The 25,425-nt window shown below is 40.8% G+C and overlaps 1 protein-coding gene across 2 annotated transcripts in view; it reads left to right on the forward strand.

Annotated features, from left to right (window-relative positions):
* LOC149467528 (ADAMTS-like protein 2) overlaps nt 1-25,425 on the forward strand; it is a 105,265-nt gene that overhangs the window by 12,636 nt on the left and 67,204 nt on the right. For both annotated transcript variants that reach the window (XM_089671493.1, XM_089671492.1), the window contains exons 3-5: nt 7,502-7,577; nt 19,339-19,441; nt 24,740-24,885. In XM_089671493.1, the coding sequence (XP_089527619.1) occupies nt 7,502-7,577; nt 19,339-19,441; nt 24,740-24,885 (325 nt within the window). The remainder of the gene's footprint in view (nt 1-7,501; nt 7,578-19,338; nt 19,442-24,739; nt 24,886-25,425) is intronic.

Consider the following 25,425-nt stretch of genomic DNA (forward strand, 5'->3'; position numbering starts at 1 on the left):
ACAGTGATCAGTCACTGTGAAGCCTGCCCCCCTTGTTTTTTTTATTTCTGAATGGAGGAGAGAAATACATTGTATCTCTCCATCTCCTTGCAAAGAAAAAAAAAAACAAAACTGTTTGTAAAAAAAAAAAAGATAAAAAGATAAATAAATAAATATTAAAAAAAGAAGAGAAAAAATAAAGAAAAAATACCTAGATCAAGGTTTGATCTAGTTCAGTGCCAGGGTTAGTGTTTGGGTCAAGGTCAGGGTCAAAGATCAGGATTTTTTTTCTAAATTGGTGTCAATGTCAGTTAGTGTCATTGTGTTTTAGGTACAAAAAAAACCCCCAAAAAACAAAATGCGCACTATTGTTTCTGGGCTGTAGTACAGGCACAATCAACAAATAATATACACATATAAAGGTTTCGCTGCGATCATCAAGAGCTGGAAAATTTTTGGGTTCTTTGGTGGTAGGTTATGGTAGTAACAAGAAACACACAGCTAAATTAAAAAAAAATAATTTTTTTTACTAATTTGGGCCAGTTTTCCTTTGATAATAAAAAAAAAATCAGGAGATATCCAGCCCCTCCCTCTTAGATTTTAAGCTCCAAGGAGCAGGGCCCTCCTAACCCTCTTGTATTGAACTGTACTGTTGCTGTATTGTCTCCCTTCATATTGTAAAATGCTGAGCAAACTGTTGGCGCTATATAAATCCTGTATAATAATAATAATTACCATGTACCACCAAATGAAAGCCCAATTTGCCCTGAAAAATACAAGGTATAATTCACCTGGATGTACAAAGTAGTTGTGATGATATGTAAGGTTTTACAAACACATGTCAAAGTTGTAAAATTTTACTTAGGCTTTAAGATTTGTTTTACCCTTAGGCGTGAAGGGGTTAATATTTTGATCTGTACAATTTTGTCTTCTCTTGGGGATTGTTCTATATTATTTTCCCTGCAGCTGCCATGGTTGTTTTTCTTTAATAATATTTATTATTATTTATTCTTTATTAGGTAGACAGTGGGTTTTTGTATGTTCTAGGTTCTAGGTTTTTAATAAAGTAATATGTTTGGGCAGCACAGTGGCTAAATGCCTGGCAGTACTGGGGTCGTCGGTTCAAATCCCAACCACGGAACCACCTGCCTGGAGTTTGCATGTTCTCCCTGTGCCTGTGTGGGTTTCCTCTGGGTACTCCAGTTTCCTCCCACGCTCCAAAGACATGTGGGTAGGTTAATTAATCCCTGTCCAAACTGGCCCTAGTATGTATGAATGTAAGTTAGGGACCTTAGATTGTGCACCACCTTGAAGGTTAGGGATTGATGTGAATGTACAATATATACGTAAAGCACTGCATAAATTAACAATGCTATATAAGTACATAAAATTACATGTGTCAGGCTAATTGCCGGGTCCCTTACATTATATATATATATACTTGGGGATACATTCGATTTTAATACATTGAGGTTGAGCTTTAGTCTGTTTTTTATATTTCTTCTTCTTTCATATGTAGTCACTATGTACAATAGCTTCACCCTAAGCTAACTGGATTTTAAAACTATGCTTCTTTTTTACTAACATACACATTTACTGTATTTATGTACTTATAGCACCTTCAATGTACACAGTGCTTTACTGTACATTCACATCAGGCCCTGCTCTCAATGTGTTTACAATTTAAGGTTCCTAACTCACATTTTAATAACCTACCAACATGTCTTTGGAGTGTAGGAAGAAACACACACAGGCACAGGGAGAACATGCAAACTCCAGGCGGGTAGCGCTGTGGTTGAGATTTGAACCAACGACCCCAGTGCTGCTAGACAGAGGTGCTCACCACTAGCCACTGTGCTGCCCATACCTGTAGGATATTTTTTAAATGACAGGAAAACTACAAAAGCTTTTCATGGATCTATCCTAGCTTTTCACTAGGACAGAACAACCATTATGACTGCAATATGCTCTTTCTTCTTGTGTTTCAGCTTCTGTCATTGTGAAAATAGCCTACACAGGGGCGGATTGACCATTTGGAAACTCGGGCACTGCCCGAGGGCCCAGTGTCAGTAGGGAGCCCCATAAGATGCCTCTGGTACCTTTTTTTTATAGGCTTTTTTGAGTTTGGGCAAGGACACAGGGCCCCCATGATCCCCTATTGCCCGGGGGGCCCCATGAATTGTCAGTCCGCCCCTGGGCCTACAGGTATGTTAGTAGAAGAGACACTTCACTTTATAATAAAGGATATGGTGATGCTGTTGTATATAGTGTTTTAACCCCTTAATGAAGGTAAAACCAATCTTAATACTTGAACACAGTTTTGCAGCTTTGGCATGCGGTATTAGAACTGTACATATTATCACATCTACTTATCCAGGTAAATTATATCTGTTTTTTCAAGATAAAATGAGTCTTTTTGTGGTAGTAAATGTTAGTGGATATCTACTGATATATACATTATTTATTATTAAAGTGTTACTAAACCCAGCACTCTGCATTCACTCTATCTGGTCTTCCACAGTACATGGAACATGGGAGTGCAATTTTTTTAGTAGATATAAACTGCTAAATACCTTTTCTCATCAGCAGTTAGAGCAGTCTTGTGACAGAGGACCCCTGACCCTCTGTCTGGCCCTGTGATGATCACATGCTCTCTCCCAAGGAATAAAAAAACCCTTTAGCGGTACACACTAAACTGAGCATGTGCGGCTTGCTCCCAAGGCTCTGTTCTAGTAAAAGATGAGTCAGGGACAGTGAAAGAAGGGGAGGATCAGAGAAGATGGGATTAAACATCCATTTTGCATCATGCAGAAGATTTACCCCTTAGGTTCCACAATGAGTATAACAAGCATGCTTTACTGCATATAAAGACTGATTTTACTGTTGTAGGTTTAGTAACACTATAAAGGAAACCTAGCCCAAAATAGTAAAAAAAAAAAATTAAACTTCAACGTTTTCTTGCCATTATCATGACCTACCACCAAAAAAATATCCCCCCAACCCCCTGCTTCTCACTTTCATGGTGATACCATATATGTGTATGTATTTGTTTTTTGTATCAGTAGCGGGTAAGAAAAAGAGAGTAGAGAGTGAGGCGAGTAAAAAGAGGATACAGAGGCAGGTTTTACAGAGTGTTCACTGTGATAGCCAATCACAAGTTATCATAGTAATCATGTGATTGGGAGATGGTTCTTCCATCTGCCGATGGTTAGTGCGAGACCTGGAGATCGCTCGGTCTCCATGCTGTGAGTGTACTTCCAGCACAAATGCCAGCACACATATACGTGGCGCCTATGAAGAAGGCCCATCGACGTTGAATATATGTGTAACACCGACATCAGTGGGTTAAAATGGCGGACAAACCCTTTAAATATTTTCAGGATAGGCTGTAAGTATGTTTTCCACATACTGTCACCAGTGCAGTACATCATCATCAAATGACGGCTGGCGGTGATCAGGAACACTGACTGGTGACAGTGTGTTAAAAATAAATAAATAAAAACAATTTAAATAATGTTTATTCAATTTTTTAAACCTTTTTATCTCTTTTTTTTACTACATTTTTTCTTTACATACTTTCATCAGAATAGTTCAGCGTCACCATGATGACACTATACTATGGAGGGGTGGTCGGGGATTTTTTTTTTGTTAAACTTTGATTGCATTGCTGTTACAATGATGATCACTGCAACAGCAATGTTTTGAACTGTCATGAAAGGGTTACATTCATAACAGCTGTGATTATTATTACAGGTACTTATTTAGTGCCGTCAATTTACGCAGCGCTTTACATGTGTGTATAAATACATATATATATTCACATCAGTCCCTAATCCACAAGGGGTGTACAATCTAAGGTCCCTAACTTACATTCATACATATCCATTGTAAGGCCAATTTAGACAGGATCCAATTAACCTACCAGCATGTCTTTGGAGGTGGGAGGAAACCCACACAAGCACAGGGAGAACATGCAAACTCCAGACAGTTGGTGCTGTGTTTGGGATTTGGACCAATGACCCTAATACTGCCAGAAGGAAGTGCTAACCATTTAGCCACTGCGAATACCGGTATTCTATGATTGGTTACAGCTAATCAATGGTACAGGGTGCTGGGATTTGCCCTGGTACCATGTGATAGCTGTGGGCCAATCACATCACTGTATAGGAAGCACAGCTGTTATTCATAACAGCTTTGTTGACATTGTGATCATGTATTGTGATCATGCATAGCAATCACATGATCCCTGGACCGCTCATAGCAGCTGGGTACCGGGAGTCATAACCCACTGGGTCTGTTGGACACCAGTCATGAGAGCAGCATGCCCCTAAACCATTAACCCTAGGTTCACATATATGCGGCCTTGCGGCTGCATTTTGCGCGGGCATGAGAGTCCATTCATTTAAATGGGCTCCCGTGCCCTATGACACGCAGGGAAGAAGTCCCTGCACTTCATCTGAAAACGCAGCCCGCACAGGAACCTCGGTTCCCAGTACGGTTGCGTTTTCCAGTGCGGGCGGCTTGCCATTAGAACTAATGGCACCCCCCCGGGGGTCAGCACTCCTCTGTGCGGGTGGTGCGGCTGCACGGATTTTTGTACGGATCCGCAGCCGCACCACCCGCACAGATGTGAACCTAGCCTAAAAGCTGGATGATGTACATGTACGTGATCCAGCCTGCCTGTGCCACCCGCCCACTGTAAATGCACTGTGGGTGGGTGGCAATTGGATAAATCTAAGCACAACACGGTGTAGTGATACACTGAGGTGACATTTAGTACCGCGCATCGCCAATGCAGCATACTGGTGTAAACATGCACTATTCAAAGCACAGTTTTTCCTTTGTATTTGCTTTGTGCTTGAATTTAGCAAAACTGCTCAACAAAGCATAATGGTACCGGTGTGAACCTGCCATAAATCAACTGTTTGTGGGGCTGGTGGTACTGGAGGTAGGGGGTAATAAGATGTACTGTATTTACATAAGTAACATAGTAAGTACAGATAATACCTGTTGATCTAGCCAGAAATGAAACATCCTTGTTACTGCTTGTGAGCTAAAAAGAAAAAAAAAACAATTTTACCCTCCTTCTGCAAACGACCAAATTCCCGCTACCATAAGGGAGATCAAGAATAGAAGACGTATTTAAAGTTTTTTTACACGTTTGAAGCCAAATTGGGGTAATGCCTACTTTATATTTGGCATTTACACTGGAGATATGACATACAATCCAACATCACAAGGTGCACCACCCCCTGGAAATGGGGGGGACCCTCCACATGGGACATCAAAGATGAAAAAGGTATCCACTGGGTCTGACCTACCCCGATCATAAATACCCCAGTGAGCCAACCCCTACCACCTACCACCCTACAAACCACTCCCAACCACCCACTGAACCCCCCAAAAACCACAATACACCCCCCCCCAAGTTGGGACACCCACCCACCCAACAGGAGGGAAAGGAGCTGAGGGGATAAAACAGTGTGTCAGGAAATGTTTTTAATGATTTGTACTTAGTGTGCTGTTTTGGGACATCGACACAATTCTAAAATGTTTGGCTCTATACACCACCACAATGGATTTGAAATGAAACGAACAAGATGTGCTTTAACTGCAGACTGTCAGCTTTAATTTGAGGGTATTTACATCCCAATCAGGTGAACGGTGTAGGAATTACAACAGTTTGCATATGTGCCTTCCACTTATTAAGGGACCAAAAGTAATGGGACAGAATAATAATCATGAATCAAAGATTCACTTTTTAATACTTGGTCGCAAATCCTTTGCAGTCAATTACAGCCTGAAGTCTGGAACACATAGACATCACCAGACGCTGGGTTTCATTCCTGGTGATGCTCTGCCAGGCCTCTACTGCAACTGTCTTCAGTTCCTGCTTGTTCTTGGGGCATTTTCCCTTCAGTTTTGTCTTCAGCAAGTGAAATGCATGCTCAATCGGATTCAGGTCAGGTGATTGACTTGGCCATTGCATAACATTCCACTTCTTTCCCTTAAAAAACTCTTGCTTTTGCAGTATGCTTTGGGTCATTGTCCATCTGCACTGTGAAGCGGCGTCCAATGAGTTCTGAAGCATTTGGCTGAATATGAGCAGATAATATTGCCCGAAACACTTCAGAATTCATCTTGCTGCTTTTGTCAGCAATCACATCATCAATAAATACAAGAGAACCAGTTCCATTGGCAGCCATACATGCCCACACCATGACACTACCACCACCATGCTTCACTGATGAGGTGGTATGCTTAGGATCATGAGCAGTTCTTTCCTTCTCCATACTCTTCTCTTCCCATCACTCTGGTACAAGTTGATCTTGGTCTCATCTGTCCATAGGATGTTGTTCCAACACTGTGAAGGCTTTTTTAGATGTCGTTTGGCAAACTCTAATCTGGCCTTCCTGTTTTTGAGGCTCACCAATGGTTTACATCGTGTGGTGAACCCTCTGTATTCACTCTGGTGAAGTCTTTTCTTGATTGTTGACTTTGACACACATACACCTACCTCCTGGAGAGTGTTCTTGATCTGGCCAACTGTTGTGAAGGGTGTTTTCTTCACCAGAGAAAGAATTCTTCGGTCATCCACCACAGTTTTTTCCGTGGTCTTCAGGGTCTTTTGGTGTTGCTGAGCTCACCGGTGCGTTCCTTCTTTTTAAGAATGTTCCAAACAGTTGTTTTGGCCACTCCCAATGTTTTTGCTATCTCTCTGATGGGTTTGTTTTGTTTTTGCAGCCTAATGATGACTTGCTTTACTGATAGTGACAGCTCTTTGGATCTCATCTTGAGAGTTGACAGCAACAGATTCCAAATGCAAATAGCACACTTGAAATTAACTCTGGACCTTTTATCTGCTCATTGTAATTGGGATAATGAGGGAATGACACACACCTGGCCATGGAACAGCTGAGAAGCCATTTGTCCCATTACTTTTGGTCCCTTAACAAGTGGGAGGGACATATGCAAACTATTGTAATTCCTACACCGTTCACCTGATTTGGATGTAAATACCCTCAAATTAAAGCTGACAGTCTGCAGTTAAAGCACATCTTGTTCATTTCATTTCAAATCAATTGTGGTGGTGTATAGCGCCAAAAATGTTAGAATTGTGTCGATGTCCCAATATTTATGGACCTGAGTGTATCGCCGTGAACATTGCTACCACTTTAATTGTTGACTTGTCCCATTGTTCTATTGATGCAGCACAAAGGCTAATCATTCTATAGTTCCAAGATACTGTAGGAACTAAGAAGGCTAATTACTGTACATGAGACAACACCGGAAGTGTGCACAGGACAAAGGGCAGCGCTGACTTTCTGACGTGGTCAGCAGGTATTTTTTTGCACTTAATGAACAATAAAAAAACACTTTCAATTCAAGGTATATGCAACAAACCAAAAGGGATCAAAAAAGAAAAGTTCATTGTTAGGGTTTCCATAGATTTAGAGATCTGTAATCACTATAAAACAAAATGGTCACCTTCTTGCTTGATTTGAGTGTCCTTCTCTCACAGGCTCCAAACAGTTTTGGGAATTGATAACACTGTATGCAGAGGACAGTCTAAGCAATACCAGCTGTGTCAGAAGCAGGTACGTATGATGATTTACACGTGGAAAGCTGTACTGCAGTTACAAAGAACGCTAATAGAGGGATAACAACATGCTTGTGAAATCTTTCTAAGGTCACGTTCAGACCTGTGTGGTGAAAACCACGGGACACTAAGGGCTAGTTCACGTCACAAAAATGCACTCCAGATCCGTTCCAGATATGTTTGTTCATACCCGTTTTTAACTTGTTTTTGATGTATTCTGGAGCGTTTTTGTTGTGCTTTTCATGTGCTTCCGGATGTATTCCAGATGATTTTCTTCTTCTTTCTCTGTTTTTGTTTTCCACTGTACTGGGGTTTTTGATGCATTTTGCTACGTTCCAGTGCAGTTCTGTGCAAGACAAAAGGCAACATATTCTCCTTTTTTATCTGGAACCAGAACTCACAGGACCTGCAAGCACTGGTGTGAACCATGCCATTGAAAACCATGTAACCTACTTTCTATGCATTTTGGATGCTAAAAAAAAGAGCAATGGAATGCATGTGCTGTGAACTAGCCCTAAGGCCAACAATTTTCAAAGTCCACTTTATGTGTGTCTATAATGAGTCTTTGGAGTCACTGCACTCTTGTAAAGTGCAGCCACACTGCTACATATTAGAGATTAGAAGTGCATTATCCTAACCCATTATTTCAATGTGCTCATGTGATATTGGATGTGCTATAATTACCAAGCTAAACGAAAAATTTTGCAGCAGTCCTATACTTGTGTTAAATACTACAATGCATATAAATTAAAAACCAGGTGGACCGCACATAAATATAATCATGTGCATATATTCAAGACAACTAAAAAAGTCCCAAATTAGTGAAGGTGCTTGTGCTCAGCTTAATTGCAATATCTTGGTTCATCAATCCTTTCAAGAGTACTCCACTGTGCTCGACAAAGTGCCCCACATGGACTATCACTCTTAGCCAATGTCCATCTATCTTTAGAGTGGTCTATGCTGCTTTAGGGACTATTCCCAATGTGCCAGTTGTCTCCAGATTTGTGGTTGCCACTAGAATTTTGGAGTGTCACTCTCTGTCTTCGGTTTCATTGGAAAAGTGGGTCCTTTCTTCTCTCATTTGGGTGAGCTAAATCAAGCAGTGTTTAGTAAAATCATCTGGCCGCAGGTGTCAGCCAGCAGGCCAGTTCACGAAGACGTCATCTTGTGATATTTATTTCACATTTCACAAAATAAATAAAATGTGAAATAAATATAATCATTTGCCTATATACAACACAACTAAAAAAAGTCCCAAATTAGTGAAGATGCTTGTGCTCAGCTTAACTGCAATATCTTGGTTCATCAATCATCTCAAGAGTGCTCCAATGTGCTCGACAAAGTGCCCCTCATGGACTATCACTCACCCTTAGCCAATGACCATCTATCTTTAGAGTGGTCTGTGCTGCTTTAGGGACAATTCCCAATGTGCCAGTTGTCTCCAGATTTGTGGTTGCCACTAGAATTGTGGAGTGTCACTCTCTCTCTTCAGCCTCATTGGAAAAGTGGGTCCTTTCTTCTCTCATTTGGGTGGGTAAAATCAAGCAGTGTATAGTAAAAGCGTCCGGCCACAGGTGTCAGCCAATACGTGCGTTTGTGATGACGTCACCTCATGATATTATTTCACATTTTATTTATTTTGCGAAATGTGAAATAAATATCACGAGGTGAAGTCATCATGAACTGGAGTGCTGCCTGACTCCTGTGGCTGGACCCTTTTACTATACAACGCTTGATTTTACCCACCCAAATGAGAGAAGAAAGGACCCATTTTACCAATGAGGCCGAAGAGAGAGAGTGACACTCCAAAATTCTAGTGGCAACCACAAATCTGGAGACAACTGGCACATTGGGAATTGTCCCTAAAGCATTACAGACCACTCTAGAGATAGATGGTCATTGCCTAAGGGTGAGTGATAGTCCATGTGGGGCACTTTGTCAAGCACAGTGTAGCACTCTTGAGATGATTGATGAACCAAAATATTGCAATTGAGCTGAGCACAAGCACCTTCACTAATTTGGGACTTTTTTTAGTTGTGTTGTATATATGCACATGATTATATATGCGTGGTCCACCTGGTTTTTAATTTATCCTAACCCATTGCCTTAAAGTTTAAGAAAAGTCTAACTGTATTAACTAACTATACTATTCTATTCCGCTTCTACTCTTCCTGCCTAACCTGTATAAAAAAGATCTGGATACTCACCAATTTTTACTTTGCTCCAATCCAGTCACGTGATCCTGTAGTTCTGTGTAATGGAACGCTCAACAATGGTTCTGATTCCTTGGAGTGTGATGTCACTCGGGCTCACATGGCCCAGCTGTTGTAAGAGCTCCCTGTTCTCCCCTGCAGCAGCCGCTCACTGGTACAGGGGAGCCAGAGCTACTGGATCACCAGACTGAAAATCACTTTTGAAATCACTGTAACATGTTAAATCTTATATGAGAGAGTTTGGGTGTTTGGGGTTAGGGAGAGATGACCTCTGCTGCTGCTATTTTACACTTTGGTTAGTAAGCTGGGGTAAAAAGATGTTTATTGTGTCTGTCAAACAACTTAAAGGCTTGACCACATTTCATGTAGGCTGTTGCGGTGAATTTACTTATAGCACCACCATTCAATCACATCTTTCTATAGGATTGGAAGATTATTATTATTATTGTTATTATACAGGATTTATATAGCGCCAACGGGCTCTGCTCGTTAGAGCTTCCAATCTAGGAGATAACAGCATTGTATTCCTTAAAGCGGAGCTTCAATTTGCAAATACAGTTTGTTCCAATGCCTCTGCTCCCACTCCTTTCCAAAGGACCAAAGTAGGGTGGGACACAGGTACAGACAGTTGAACAGCGGATTGCTACAGGACAACACTGTATCAGCTGGGCAGGTAAATGTGTATTCTGAATCTAACCCATTATAACAGGAAGTGGAGATGGGGGAGGTAGGCGAGTTGAAGGAGAACTAAAGTCTTTACTTAAAAAGCTGCAAGCAGGCAGTTTTTTACATGCAGTCGTTTGCAATAAAATAAACCCACCTGCCTGTTCACAGTCTTTTTTTTTAGAATGCACACTGAGCTGCGCATGGACAGCTCAGTTTACATTCCGGCTCAGATTCTGTGGGCCAGAATGAATGAAATTCCCCACAAGCACAGGAAGGATGTCATTCCATACCAACCAATGAAGACGGCCGCTGCCCAGCACTGGGAAGAAGCCAGGTAGGACATGTCGACAAGGGACCCCAGACAATTAAAGGAGAGGTAAGTGCTGGATGTGTCTGGATTTGCTGTGTGGCATAGACGTGTAACTCTTAGGACTGAATGAACAGAAGTATGAATCTTTTGGCAGGCAAAAGTTGTTTGCCTAGAGTTCAGTTTTAACAATGTAAAAGAATTGCCACACGTCTTGCTACCCAGCCTTACTGCTGTAGCCTGAGGCCAGCTACCGTAGTTTGCATTGAAATATGAAATTAGACAAACAGCCTGTCTTTTCTATTGAATAGAACTGTACCATATGCTCTATTAGATCTCCTACAGAATGTCTGCGCTAGCTTTTCTCTACCGCACCAGAGGAACCCTAAAAAGTAATCTACAGGTCACTGTGAACTTTTAGGCAGGCCATACATTATGCAATTGTTTTTCCTTCAACCATGGCATAAAATCGAGACATCTGCTTGATTTACCCATCTACACAGTCAGTGCTGATAAGGGAATCCCTCCCGCTGGTCTATTGTATTTTGACAAGTGGGAGATTTCCATGCCGTCAGAATACCATAATCTCTGCTGGTGGCTATAGCCGCTAGCAGTGTTTGAAGGAAAAAAATACTGTACTGAAGTGATCAATAGATTGACTTCAGTACAACCAACCTGCCCATAGGTGGATCAAAATTCAGCTGGTTTCTGAATTTTGTTCTGTCTATGGCTGGCTGTACTTAACCAATCTATTGGGGTCATTGAGAAGACTGCCCTTCTTACAGACAGCTAGATAGATAATTGGTGTTATGCTGCTGGCTTTGCCAACTTTACAGGCACCATTAGGCAAGACGTCAATCAGCCACAGCCCAAAGAACTTCTAGTGACTTCTGGAGGAACCCTAGGGTTCTATAGAACCCTGGTTCAGATTGGTTGCTTTAAATCATTGCACCTGGATCAAAAAGTAGCCAAGGCATAGGATGGTATGACAGATTTAGGAGCTGAGGGTTACCTGGCTGAAACATGTTCCCAGTACAACTTTTGACAGGACAGTTTTCTAAGAAGAACCCCCCTTTAGATATTTGAAATATGTTACCAGTATAAAAATCATGCATAGTATTTTTGTTTTATGACCTCTTCAAACCCCACAAAAGCTATACATAGCTTAGTCTGCATTCCTCTTCAACCTAAATACAATTATTTTGGTGTTTCCACAATATTCTGAAGTATTAGTGAATAAATAGAAATATGTATGACATCATTATAACTTAGATATATAACATACCTAAATACACACAAATAAATACAAATGTTTTATTACTTTAACAGGTACCTAGAGTAATTGGCATCTGTTTTCTTTTAAAAGACTGTACAATAAACAAGCATATTTAATGTGACTGGTTACACTTTATGCTCCATACATAACTCTACAAAACCGATGTACAATCCTATAATTATCCACACATTGCCCTGTAATTACTCTCATGTTAAACATGTAATTACCCACATATAATCCTGTCTAACTCGTATATCAGTGTGGACAGCAAATAACCAAGGCTAACTCATTCACAGTCATAGGCACCCAGAAGGTTTGGTACAGGATGAGAATGGATATTAAAGGGGGCAATCTACCATTTTCATAATTGGGCCCTTTCCTAAAGCTTGTTTGCAATAGATCTGACTGAGACGAGTTCTTTCAGTTAAAAAAATCAAACCCTGTACTAGTCACTTCGATCTCCTCCATATATTGAAAAGGCTTTCTTTTCTTCCAGTTTACCTCTCATTCTGCTACAGATTACACATCTTAGTCGGCTAAAAGTATAATTTTGCCATTATATCTGTGGGGGTTATTATGTATCCAGGTCATCTAATATTTAGTGATAATAAAATAAAAGTGCAGCGCTAAAAATTAAATAAATGTGACACAATAAAAGTGATCAAAGAAAGTCCCAACTGCGGTGACCTAGGGTAACAATGCACACTAACCAGAAGTGCACATTAATAGTGCAGTGTAGGAAGGATGGAGTTCATAAAGTAGTCATCAGCATGGGAAGGGTTGATGTATTCCCTTGGTCAATGAAGGTCCACACGATGGTACAGAGCTGGGCAGAAGAAATCCACTAGATGGCAGAAAATGATCACGGCTCCACCAAAAAAGCACTGCTCCTCCACTGTGCACCAACGATATCTGGGAGAAAAGATGCTCCCCACAGGGGATCAAGAAAAAATGCCCATAGTGAAGTATAGTTTAAAAAGTATTTATTAAAATAGGATGGGACAGGATGCAACCAGTACAAAAGGCAAGAACACCAAAAGAAACAGACAGGACTAACCATCCTGTCGGATGTAGTGGCCGCTGGAGCTCCACGATGCTCCGACGGCGTGACGTCAAAGGCGTGCGTAGGCTCCTCCTTACGCGTTACGTGCCAAGCACATCTTCAGAGAAAGAAAGAATATTTAGTGATAGTTAGTGACAATCAGCTGGACTTGTTTAACCACTTGCCTACAGGTCACTTTTACCCCCTTACTGTCCAGGCCAATTTTCAGCTTTCAGTGCTGTCGCACTTTGAATGACAATTGCCCGGTCATGCAACACTTTACCCATATTAAATTTTTTAAATTTTTTTCACATAAATAGAGCTTTCTTTTGGTGGTATTTAATCACCACAGAGTTTTTTATTTTTTGCTAAATAAAACAAAAAACACCTGAACCTTTTGAAAAAAAAAAAGCATTTTAAAATGCAAATAACATTGCTTCATAAATTTAGGTCAAAATGTATTCTGCTGCATTTCTTTGGTGACAATAATAATAATAATTGAATTTGTCTTTTTTTTTTCAAATGTTTCTATTTTTTTTTATTTTTTATTAAATTTTTTCTTTTTTTTACTATTTTCTTTTTTAGCACACTGACCAAAGCAATACAATGTTGCTTAGTAACATTGAACTACTCTGGGCAAGTGATCAGGATTTTTTTTTTTAACAAATTATGATTGCTAATACCAATGTATTTCATTGATATTTGCAAACATTGTTTCTGAATGAAACTGATTTATTCAGTCTTTTGTTGTGATTAGCTATGATTGGGCAAAGCTGATCACATGATACAGATGGGCTGTGATTGACCCTGTCTGCATCATGTGACTTCCTTGACCAGTCACAGCTAACAACATAATTGTATACAATGGATGGCATGACAGGAAGCCATCCATTGTATACAATTGACATGTGATCTGCTGTGATTGGTCACAGCGGTTATATGACACTGGCAATGGGCCGGTGTAGTGATATGTCTTTGGCTGTGTCCATGGGACAGATCGCACCGCTGCGCAGCCCCGCGGCCGCATGCGCTGCTCGTTTTGGCAGGACGTAATATGATGCCCAGTCACAACGAGGAGTGTCCTGCCCGCCCATCAATCTGCTATAGGCCAGATGGGAAGGTTTTAAGATGTTGGAGAAGCTACAAAATGTCTTCAACATAACAGAGCAAGTCCAGTTGAATAAAACTAACTGCTTTGACTGTAAATTCACCAGTTTGGCAAAGCTGCAAGGCTAGATTTCACCTGTAGGTGCAACTGCTGGCAAAATGTGAAATGTTAGGGTCCATTCATGTGGAGCTCTTTACTGCGGGCCCCATGCAGGTCCGTGTTTTCCTAGAATGGGGATGCACAGGTGTTGTGTGCATCCCCATGCGTGCGTACTGTTAATTTCTATTGGAACACAGCCGCTGTGTCCCAATAAGTCAATGCAGCGTGTAAAATATTTGAGACCAGAAATGTCTGCCTCCCATCCTTTGAAGTTCCTTCTGTTTACCAATACCAGCAACTAAGGGTCCATTCACACAGGGCTTTACTGTGGGCCCCATGCAAGTCAGTGTTTTCCTGCAACAGGGATGCACATGAGTGCATGCCCATGCCAGCATCCCACTCATTTCTACTGATACCCTGTATATGTTTGCGGACCCGCACCTGCATTCACCCTCATGTCATATTAGGCCACAGCGATTGTGTTCATGCAGCCACATGTCCCAGTAGAAATGAATAGGATGCCGGTATAGGGATACACGCATGTGCATCTCCGTTCCAGAAAAACATTGCACAGGGCCCACAGTAAAGTGCTTGAATGCTGGTATTGATAAAGTGGAGTAAATTTGAATTAGGGGTGGCATACTTTTCTGATCTCAAATATCTTACACGTTGCTCCAGGAGAGATTCCACACTCCACAGTCAGCTTGTGGTTGTTACATTTTATTCCTACATTCATTACATTTTTTTGTGATGTAGCCAATAAACATTCCAATGTAAATTTTGTGATTTTTTTTATGTCTTAATAATGTTGTCAAATGTGTCAAAAATATACAGTATATCTATTTTGTATTACACAATGGAATTAAAAGTGTTTAAATAATGACATCATTTGCTTAGGCCTGGACACCAGGAAGTAACTGAAGAAATATAAAAAAGTTAAAACAAGTAAATACAGTATAATATACCTTCCTATTTACTAATGCTAACAGCTCAAGATTTAAAAATAGTCAATGTTGACTGGGAGAGTGAAGTTCCTCTTTAGCGGATAAGTTCACCTTTTGGACAAAAATAATAAATGCACATTTTTTTTGCAGGTAAAAAAAGTAAATTTATTATTTTTGTCCAGAGGAGCCTGTAAAGCATTGCACCAGTGATCAGTAGACCTGTCAGAATATCTGCTAGCCATACCAGATGTACAAGCAAGCCGATATACTGACAGGAAGCTTAAATGAATTACCACAGTGCTCCACAATGCTGTGGTAGTTCATTGAAAACTACAAGCCCACAGCCGCTAAGGCTGCTGGGACTTGCAGACACTCATTCACAGAACACTGTGAATGAATGATGCAGCCGTGTGGGCGAAGCCCCACACGGCCGCGCTGTTTTCTAATCTGGCAGATTGTATGGGGAAACTTCTCCCCGTACTATCTGTCAGAGGGGGGGTTGGCGGGCATGGCTATGGGAACATGTTACATGTTCCACCCTAAAAACGGGTGGAATATGTAACATGTTCCATAGGTGAACTTATCCTTTAACCTCCTTAGCGGTATTCCCGAGTGTAGCTCGGGGTAAAATGTCAGTACCAAAAGCGGTAACCCCGAGCTACACTCGGGCTTACCATGCGGTGTTGCTCAGGGAGTCCCAGCAGCGCTTACCTTGTCCTTCGCTCCCACGATGTGTCCCCTGCAGTGTCCCCGGCCATCTCCTCTGGCCGATGCCGGCATCCGGCTTCCGTGTTCCGGTCCCTGTGATGTTGGGGCGGCAAATTTAAAATTTTTAAAAAATTTCATTTTTTTTAAAATGACTATTACATAGTAAAACATTGCTGTTTCAATGCATTTCACATACATTTTGTCCCTACTGCTTTGTCCTGTGCCCTGCCTACATTTTGACTGTTCTTTCTGCCTGGAAACTTAGAAAAGTCCATGGCGTCCAAAAAGCGTCCCTTTAGGTCAAAAGCGGTTTTATACCAGCTAGAGAACAGCGATAGTAAATCAGAACCACTTGCAGAATTGAGTGATAATGATTTGTGGGGAAATTCGTCATCAGACACTGAAAACGATTTTGCGACTTTGCTCAGCGATGTGCAAATTTGCCTCTGTATTTCAAATTTCAGTGTTTTTGGTTTGATTACATTATTGAATTAAATGTATTATTATTATATTATTATTTTTTATGATTATTTATTAAATTATAATTTATGATTTCGTGTTTTAAATTTTATCCTACCCGGGATGTTTACTAGACTCTTGTTCGTACAGATTTCAGTGAGTAATTCCTAAAAATTACAGCCTATAATAAAAAACTACATATTTCCATGCAAAAAAATGGTACCGCTTTCAGCACAATAAATCGGAAATAATCAGACCGCCGAGGAGGTTAATGTGCATGGGTAGTTGCTTTGCAATTTTTTGAGAAAGTGCTGTGCCTGGTGCGAAACATGGCAGAATACATTTTTTTCCTGCTTCCTATTTTAGTAAAGGAAGATTGTTTCGCTTTTTATTTTGGCCCTGAAAACATTTAAGATATTATAAGAAAGAAAGTCACAGCGCTTGGGCAAAATAACTACAGGCTGCCAGCACTGAAATCTGTGATACCAAATTGCAAAAAAACCATAGATATTTATCTATCTAAGTGTATAAACATATACATTATTCAACATATTTATATTATTCCATATAAAGTAATTCAATGTATATACTAATAATAAGCTCAATATGTAGCAAAGTCCAACAAGAGGTCATCAGTGGGAGTGACTGCTCTCCCGATTATGTCTGCTGCAATGAAATGCGTAGAGAGGGGCTATCAAATATGGCGTCATCACGCACGCTTTACTGGAAGTGGAATTGGATGCATGTATTGCAGTACTGCCAGTTTTATATGGCTTTATACATTTTGTGTTTTTAAATATGTTACCTTATGAGAGCTGCTTTCTTTCTTTAAATGGTGTTTACATGGGGAACCTGTGAACATTTCCCAGAATGTGCTGATGCTGGTGCATTTAAAATCTGGAGGATTTAACCCTTTATGTGCTGTTTTTAAAAAAATGTGGTGATGGAATAATATACATATGTTGAATAACATATAATGAGGTTTATTCACGAGTGCAAAATCATGCTCACTTCTGCATAGAAACCAATCAGCTTCTAACCTCAGCTTGTTCAATTAAGCTCTGGCAATAAAATCTGGAAGCTGATTGGTTTCTATGCAGACATGTGCCTGATTTTGAACTCTCTGGCATTTGTAAATACAGTGGGGCAAAAAAGTATTTAGTCAGCCACCAATTGTGCAAGTTCTCCCACTTAAAAAGATGAGAGAGGCCTGTAATTGGCATCATAGGTAGACCTCAACTATGAGAGACAAAATGAGAAAACAAATCCAGACAATCACATTGGCTGATTTAGAAAGAATTTATTTGCAAATTATGGTGGAAAATAAGTATTTGGTCAATATCAAAAGTTCATCTCAATACTTTGTTATATATCCTTTGTTGGCAATGACAGAGGTCAAACGTTTCCTGTAAGTCTTCACAAGGTTGGCACACACTGTTGCTGGTATGTTGGCCCATTCCTCCATGCAGATCTCCTCTAGAGCAGTGATGTTTTGGGGCTGTCGCTGGGCAACACGGACTTTCAACTCCCTCCAAAGGTTTTCTATGGGGTTGAGATCTGGAGACTGGCTAGGCCACTCCAGGACCTTGAAATGCTTCTTACGAAGCCACTCCTTCGTTGCACGGGCGGTATGTTTGGGATCATTGTTATGTTGGAAGACCCAGCCACGTTTCATCTTCAATGCCCTTGCTGATGGAAGGAGGTTTGCACTCAAAATCTCACGATACATAGCCCCATTCATTCTGTCCTGTACATGGATCAGTCGTCCTGGTCCCTTTGCGGAGAAACAGCCCCAAAGCATGATGTTGCCACCCCCTTGCTTCACCGTAGGTATGGTGTTCTTTGGATGCAGCTCAGCATTCTCTCTCCTCCAAACACGACGAGTTGTGTTTCTACCACACAGTTCTATTTTGGTTTCATCTGACCATATGACATTCTCCCAATCCTCTTCTGGATCATCCAAATGCTCTCTAGCAAACTTCAGACGGGCCCGGACATGTACTGGCTTAAGCAGGGGGACACGTCTGGCACTGCAGGATCTGAGTCCCTGGCGGCGTAGTGTGTTACTGATGGTAGCCTTTGTTACTTTGGTTCCAGCTCTCTGCAGGTCATTCACTAGGTCCCCCATGTGGTCCTGGGATTTTTGCACACCGTTCTTGTGATCATTTTAACCCCACGGGGTGAGATCTTGCTTGGAGCCCCAGATCGAGGGAGATTATCAGTGGTCTTGTATGTCTTCCATTTTCTAATTATTGCTCCCACAGTTGATTTGTTCACACCAAGCTGCTTGCCTATTGCAGATTCAGTCTTCCCAGCCTGATGCAGCTCTGCAATTTTGTTTCTGGTGTCCTTCGACAGCTCTTTGGTCTTCACCATAGTGGAGTTTGGAGTGTGACTGTTTGAGGTTGTGGACAGGTGTCTTTTATACTGATAACAAGTTCAAACAGGTGCCATTGATACAGGTAATGAGTGCAGGACAGAGGAGCCTCTTAAAGAAGAAGGTACAGGTCTGTGAGAGCCAGAAATCTTGCTTGTTTGTAGGTGACCAAGTACTTATTTTCCACCATAATATGCAAATACATTTTTTCCAAATCAGCCAATGTGATTGTCTGGATTTTTTTCTCATTTTGTCTCTCATAGTTGAGGTCTACCTATGATGCCAATTACAGGCCTCTCTCATCTTTTTAAGTGGGAGAACTTGCACAATTGGTGGCTGACTAAATACTTTTTTGCCCCACTGTAAATACCAATATATTATATTACAACATGAGTTAAGCAATTGGATAAAGGAAATTGATGTATATATGATGAAATATACTGCACATTATCAGTTAATATTATGATAGAAAGGAACTTCCATTATTAAGTGTCAGTCTGTATTCATTTTGGAACGTTTGATCACACAATTAATCAATTCTCTGTTCTCCTTGGCTTCAGCTTTGTCCTGCTGGATCTGCAAGCTTTAAACAGTATCAGTGTTCAGCTTTTAATGCTAAGGCGTTTGGGAAAATGTATCATCGCTGGGTACCTCTTTATCCAGGTCAGTTATTGTGATGTATTCTCAGAATATACAAAATGCTCAGACTGGTTTTATATAAACTCATTTGTAATCGGGTTTTAACCACCTGGTCAGGTCCAACAAAAATGTTTTTATCCCTATGTAAATGATGATATGTATGTGATTGTTTATAGGGTCTTTCCAGCTCAGGAGTGATATTTAATTTATAGTCAGTGTCTGGTGAGCAGTGTCCCCTTAATGTTTCTTAGCTCTGCTAGAACCTCAGCAAGTTGATGACTCAATTAATGTTTTTGGTATTCCAGAAATATATATTTAAATAAGAGCTAGGAATTTTCAAACTTGAACTTGCAGTCAGTTGAAAAAAAACTTCAAATATGTTTAAAGCCCATCTCTGGGCAAAAAAAATTTTTTTTCCCATGCAATGGGGCTGTGCCCACACTGCATAGGTTATTTGTTCGTTTTTGTCTAGGGGAGAGGAAAAAGGAGATATTCTTATCTAATTCTCCAATCCTCCCAGTAGAAGACCTGTCAAGCACCCCATGCTTTAGCAGTCTTCAGTCGCGGACTGTTCCTGATGTCATCAAGCCCAGAGCAGGCTTCATAAACCAAGGATAGTCCACCATTGGACTGTGGGGGAGCACTGTTTTCCGATGGTGCTCCTTACCTCTAGACAAAACGAGCAGTTGACCCATGCAGTGTGGGCACAACCCCACTGCATGGGAAAAATTTTTTCCTCCTGGAGTTGACCTTTAATATTTCTTACGAGGCAACTTTCACACAGACAGACTTCCCCCAGTTAGGACCCACAGTAACTCAAACCATAGAAAAGCAGAAAGGAGAGCCATACCTGAAGACGAACAAGAGTCTAAGGTAATTATAACTGTTAGTAAATTGGTCATATTTACAGCCAATTCATTTTGGGGGGCAAACCTCTCCCCTTTTATGAGGGCTATAGGAATAAATATAAAATATAATCATATTGATAGAAAACTGTGTCTAAATATGCAGTTTTTAAAACAAAATTTAAGCCATTAATTTTATGTACATTTCATCTTTGATGAAATTATAAACACTATATTTTACATTTTTTTAAATCCACACTCATTTGCAATTTTATTATATACATTATTTTATTCTTCTATACATATACATTTTTAAATTTTAACTCTAAATCAAATTTAGTGAAACAAAATATGTTGTCATTAAGCTATGTGTTTTTACAAATTGTGGTGTAAAAATTGTTTTATATATCTTCTTATAGCCCTGATTAAGAGGGAGTGGATTGGCCCCCAAAATGCCTTAACATGATTTGACCTATGTACCAACAATTAAAGAGGTTGTAAAGGCTAGGGGTATATATATATATACACAGGTGAAACTCGAAAAATTAGAATATCGTGCAAAAGTTCATTTATTTCAGTAATGCAACTTAAAAGATGAAACTAATATATGAGATAGACTCATTACATGCAAAGCAAGATAGTTCAAGCCATGATTTGTCATAATTGTGATGATTATGGCTTACAGCTCATGAAAACCCCAAATCCACAATCTCAGAAAATTAGAATATTACATGCAATCAATAAAACAAGGATTGTACATAGAACAATATCGGACCTCTGAAAAGTATAAGCATGCATATGTACTCAGTACTTGGTTTGGGCCCCTTTTGCAGCAATTACTGCCTCAATGCGGCGTGACATGGAAGCTATCAGCCTGTGGCACTACTGAGGTGTTATGGAAGACCAGGATGCTTCAATAGCGGCCTTCAGCTCTTCTGCATTGTTTGGTCTCATGTCTCTCATCTTTCTCTTGGCAATGCCCCATAGATTCTCTATGGGGTTCAGGTCAGGCGAGTTTGCTGGCCAATCAAGCATAGTAATCCCATTGAACCAGGTTTTGGTGCTTTTGGCAGTGTGGGCAGGTGCCAGGTCCTGCTGGAAAATGAAGTCAGCATCCCCATAAAGCTCATCTGTGGAAGGAAGCATGAAGTGCTCCAAAATCTCCTGGTAGACGGCTGCGTTGACCCTGGACTTAATGAAGCACAGTGGACCAACACCAGCAGATGACCCGGCTCCCCAAATCAACACAGACTGAGGAAACTTCACACTGGACTTCAAGCATCTTGCAGTGTGTGCCTCTCTATTCTTCCTCCATATTCTGGGTCCTTGGTTTCCAAATGAAATGCAAAAGTTGCTCTCATCAGAAAAGAGGACTTTGGACCACTGAGCAACAGACCAGGTCTGTTTTTCTTTAGCTCAGGTAAGACGCTTCTGACATTGTTTGTTGTTCAGGAGCGTCTTGACAAGAGGAATACGACATTTGAAGCCCATGTCCAGGTGTGTTGTGGCTCTTGATGCACTGACTCCAGCCTCAGTCCACTCTTTGTGAAAGTCCCCAACACTTTTGAATGGCCTTTTCCTGACAATCCTCTCCAGGCTGCGGTCATCCCTGCTGCTTGTGCACCTTTTTCTTCCACACTTTTCCCTTCCACATAACTTTCTATTAATGTGATTTGATACAGCACTTTGGGAACATCCAACTTCTTTTGCAATTATCTTTTAAGGCTTTCCCTCCTTATGGAGGGTGTCAATGATGGTTTTCTGCACAACTGTCAGGTCAGCAGTCTTTCCCATGATTGTGATTCCTACTGAACCAGACTGAGAGACCATTTAAAGGCTCAGGAACCCTTTGCAGGTGTTATGGCTTAATTAGCTGATTAGAGTGGGACACTTTGAGCCTAGAATATTGCACCTTTTCACAATATTCTGATTTTCTGACTTTGTGGATTTGGGGTTTTCATGATCTGTAAGCCATAATCATCACAATTCTGACAAATCACAGCTTGAACTATATTGCTTTGCATGTAATGAGTCTATCTCATATATTAGTTTCACCTTTTGAGTTGCATTACTGAAATAAATTAACTTTTGCACGATATTCTAATTTTTAGAGTTTCACCTGTAGGTTATATATATATATATATATTTTTTTTTTTAAATAGCAAACATGTTATACTTACCTGCTCTGTGCAGTGGTATTGCACAGAGCAGCCATGAACCTATTCCTCTGGAGTCCCTAGCCATCTCTCTTGGCTCCTTCTCTTCTCTGTGCGCACTTATAAGAAGCTGCTTCCTATGGGGGGCGCATGTGCAGGCTGTATCTCAATCCGGGCTGTGTGTGACAATCTGTGGCTTGACCCTGCCCTCTGCTAACAGGATTTGATTGACAGCAACAGGAGACAATGGCTCTCACTGCTGCCTCTCTGTCCTGTGTATGCAGGCAGAGAGGAGTGAGCTGCTACAGATGGGCACAGTGTTGGATCGAGTGAAGACAAAGATTAGTAATTGGTGGGAGGGGGGGGGGGGGGTTTGTCATGCCTTTACAACTAGATTAAATTTACCTTCGACTCTTTCATCCTTCGTTTTGTCTGGCTCTCCTTTCTTTTTTTTTATGTTCTGAGGTTTCTGGTATTCCAGTTCATCTTTAGCTATTCCAATTACTCCCTTTGTTAAATAAAAAAAATCCAGAAGGTGCATCGGCCCCTTGTGATAGCATTGTACAGTCAGGTCCATAAATATTGGGACATCGACACAATTCTAACATTTTTGTCTCTATACACCACCACAATGGATTTGAAATGAACAAGATGTGCTTTAACTGCAGACTGTCAGCTTTAATTTGAGGGTATTTACATCCAAATCAGGTGAACGGTGTAGGAATTACAACAGTTTGCATATGTGCCTCCCACTTGTTAAGGGACCAGAACTAATGGGACATTTGGCTTCTCGGCTGTTCCATGGCCAGGTGTATGTTATTCCCTCATTATCCCAATTACAATGAGCAGATAAAAGGTCCAAAGTTAATTTCAAGTGTGCTATTTGCATTTGGAATCTGTTGCTGTCAACTCTCAAGATGAGATCCAAAGAGCTGTCACTATCAGTAAAGCAAGCCATCATTAGGCTGAAAAAACAAAACAAGCCCATCAGAGAGATAGCAAAAACATTAGGCGTGGCCAAAACAACTGTTTGGAACATTCTTAAAAAGAAGTAACGAACCGGTGAGCTCAGCAACACCAAAAGACCCGGAAGACCATGGAAAACAACTGTGGTGGATGACCGAAGAATTCTTTCCCTGATGAAGAAAACACCCTTCACAACAGTTGGCCAGATCAAGAACACTCTCCAGGAGGTAGGTGTATGTGTGTCAAAGTCAACAATCAAGAGAAGACTTCACCAGAGTGAATACAGAGGGTTGACCACAAGATGTAAACCATTGGTGAGCCTCAAAAACAGGAAGGCCAGATTAGAGTGTGCCAAACGACATCTAAAAAAGCCTTCACAGTTCTGGAACAACATCCTGTGGACAGATGAGACCAAGATCAACTTGTACCAGAGTGATGGGAAGAGAAGAGTATGGAGAAGGAAAGGAACTGCTCATGATCCTAAGCATACCACCTCATCAGTGAAGCATGGTGGTGGTAGTGTCATGGCGTGGGCATGTATGGCTGCCAATGGAACTGGTTCTCTTGTATTTATTGATGATGTGACTGCTGACAAAACCAGCAGGATGAATTCTGCAGTGTTTCGGGCAATATTATCTGCTCATATTCAGCCAAATGCTTCAGAACTCATTGGACGCCGCTTCACAGTGCAGATGGACAATGACCCAAAGCATACTGCAAAAACAACCAAAGAGTTTTTTAAGGGAAAGAAGTGGAATGTTATGCAATGGCCAAGTCAATCACCTGACCTGAATCCGATTGAGCATGCATTTCACTTGCTGAAGACAAAACTGAAGGGAAAATGCTCCAAGAACAAGCAGGAACTGAAGACAGTTGCAGTAGAGGCCTGGCAGAGCATCACCTGGGATGAAACCCAGCGTCTGGTGATGTCTATGCGTTCCAGACTTTAGGCTGTAATTGACTGCAAAGGATTTGCAACCAAGTATTAAAAAGTGAAAGTTTGATTTATGATTTTTATTCTGTCCCATTACTTTTGGTCCCTTAACAAGTGGGAGGAACATATGCAAACTGTTGTAATTCCTACACCGTTCCCCTGATTTGGATGTAAATACCCTCAAATTAAAGCTGGCAGTCTGCAGTTAAAGCACATCTTGATCGTTTCATTTCAAATCCATTGTGGTGGTGTATAGAGCCAAAAATGTTAGAATTGTGTCGATGTCCCAATATTTATGGACCTGACTGTAGGTGTTCAAGCATGATAACTCAAGTGCAGAGATTTTTCAACCAGAATTCCAGAGAGATATTGGAAACTGCTGCCTGTCTAAACAATGTTTGTTTTTCTTCTCCTCTGTCAGATGATTACACAAGTATTTCTAGCAAGCCCTGTGATCTGCAGTGCACCAGCACCACCAGAGAGCGTCAGCTCTTAGTACCAGCCCACGATGGGACAAGCTGCAGAGATAGGACGTTTCAGGGAGTTTGTATCAACGGCAAATGTGAGGTACCGCTGAGGCTGTGACTCTCATATATACTGTATGTTGTATTATTAGGAAAATCCTAATTTTGAATACTTTCTTTTTAAAATACAGGACCTTTGTTTGCATTTTTCAGCCAAAAGGTTCCTCTCTTGAATGCACAAATTATGTTTTTTTCTACCTGTAAACTCCTGTAAATGCCTGTGCGCATGAGCACATAGGCTAACATGGAGGGGTATTTAGAAGCAGAATAAAAACCCAAACTTTCCACTGCAAGCCAATAAAGGCCTGTCAGTATAATGTAGACTTTCAGAAAAATGGATGGTATAGCTGCATCAGTTGGTGTCTTCCTAAATGTCCATTGTCCCTGTTTTAAGAAACATCTCCTATATTGGCCATTATTGAGCAAATATGGCATTAATTTCAATGAAAGATGCAAGATTTGCTGGAAATAGTCACTTTCCCCTGAATCCACTACAACATTATCTGGCTGAACAATCACATCGGTTCCCATAGATATGTTCCTGTAGTGCAGTTATGCTAACAAGCAGATGCACATGTCTCAC

Source organism: Staurois parvus, unplaced genomic scaffold (genome assembly GCF_062004578.1).
Source record: "Staurois parvus isolate SC_StPar_1 unplaced genomic scaffold, SC_StPar_1.0 ptg000106l, whole genome shotgun sequence".
Lineage (NCBI taxonomy): Eukaryota > Metazoa > Chordata > Amphibia > Anura > Ranidae > Staurois > Staurois parvus.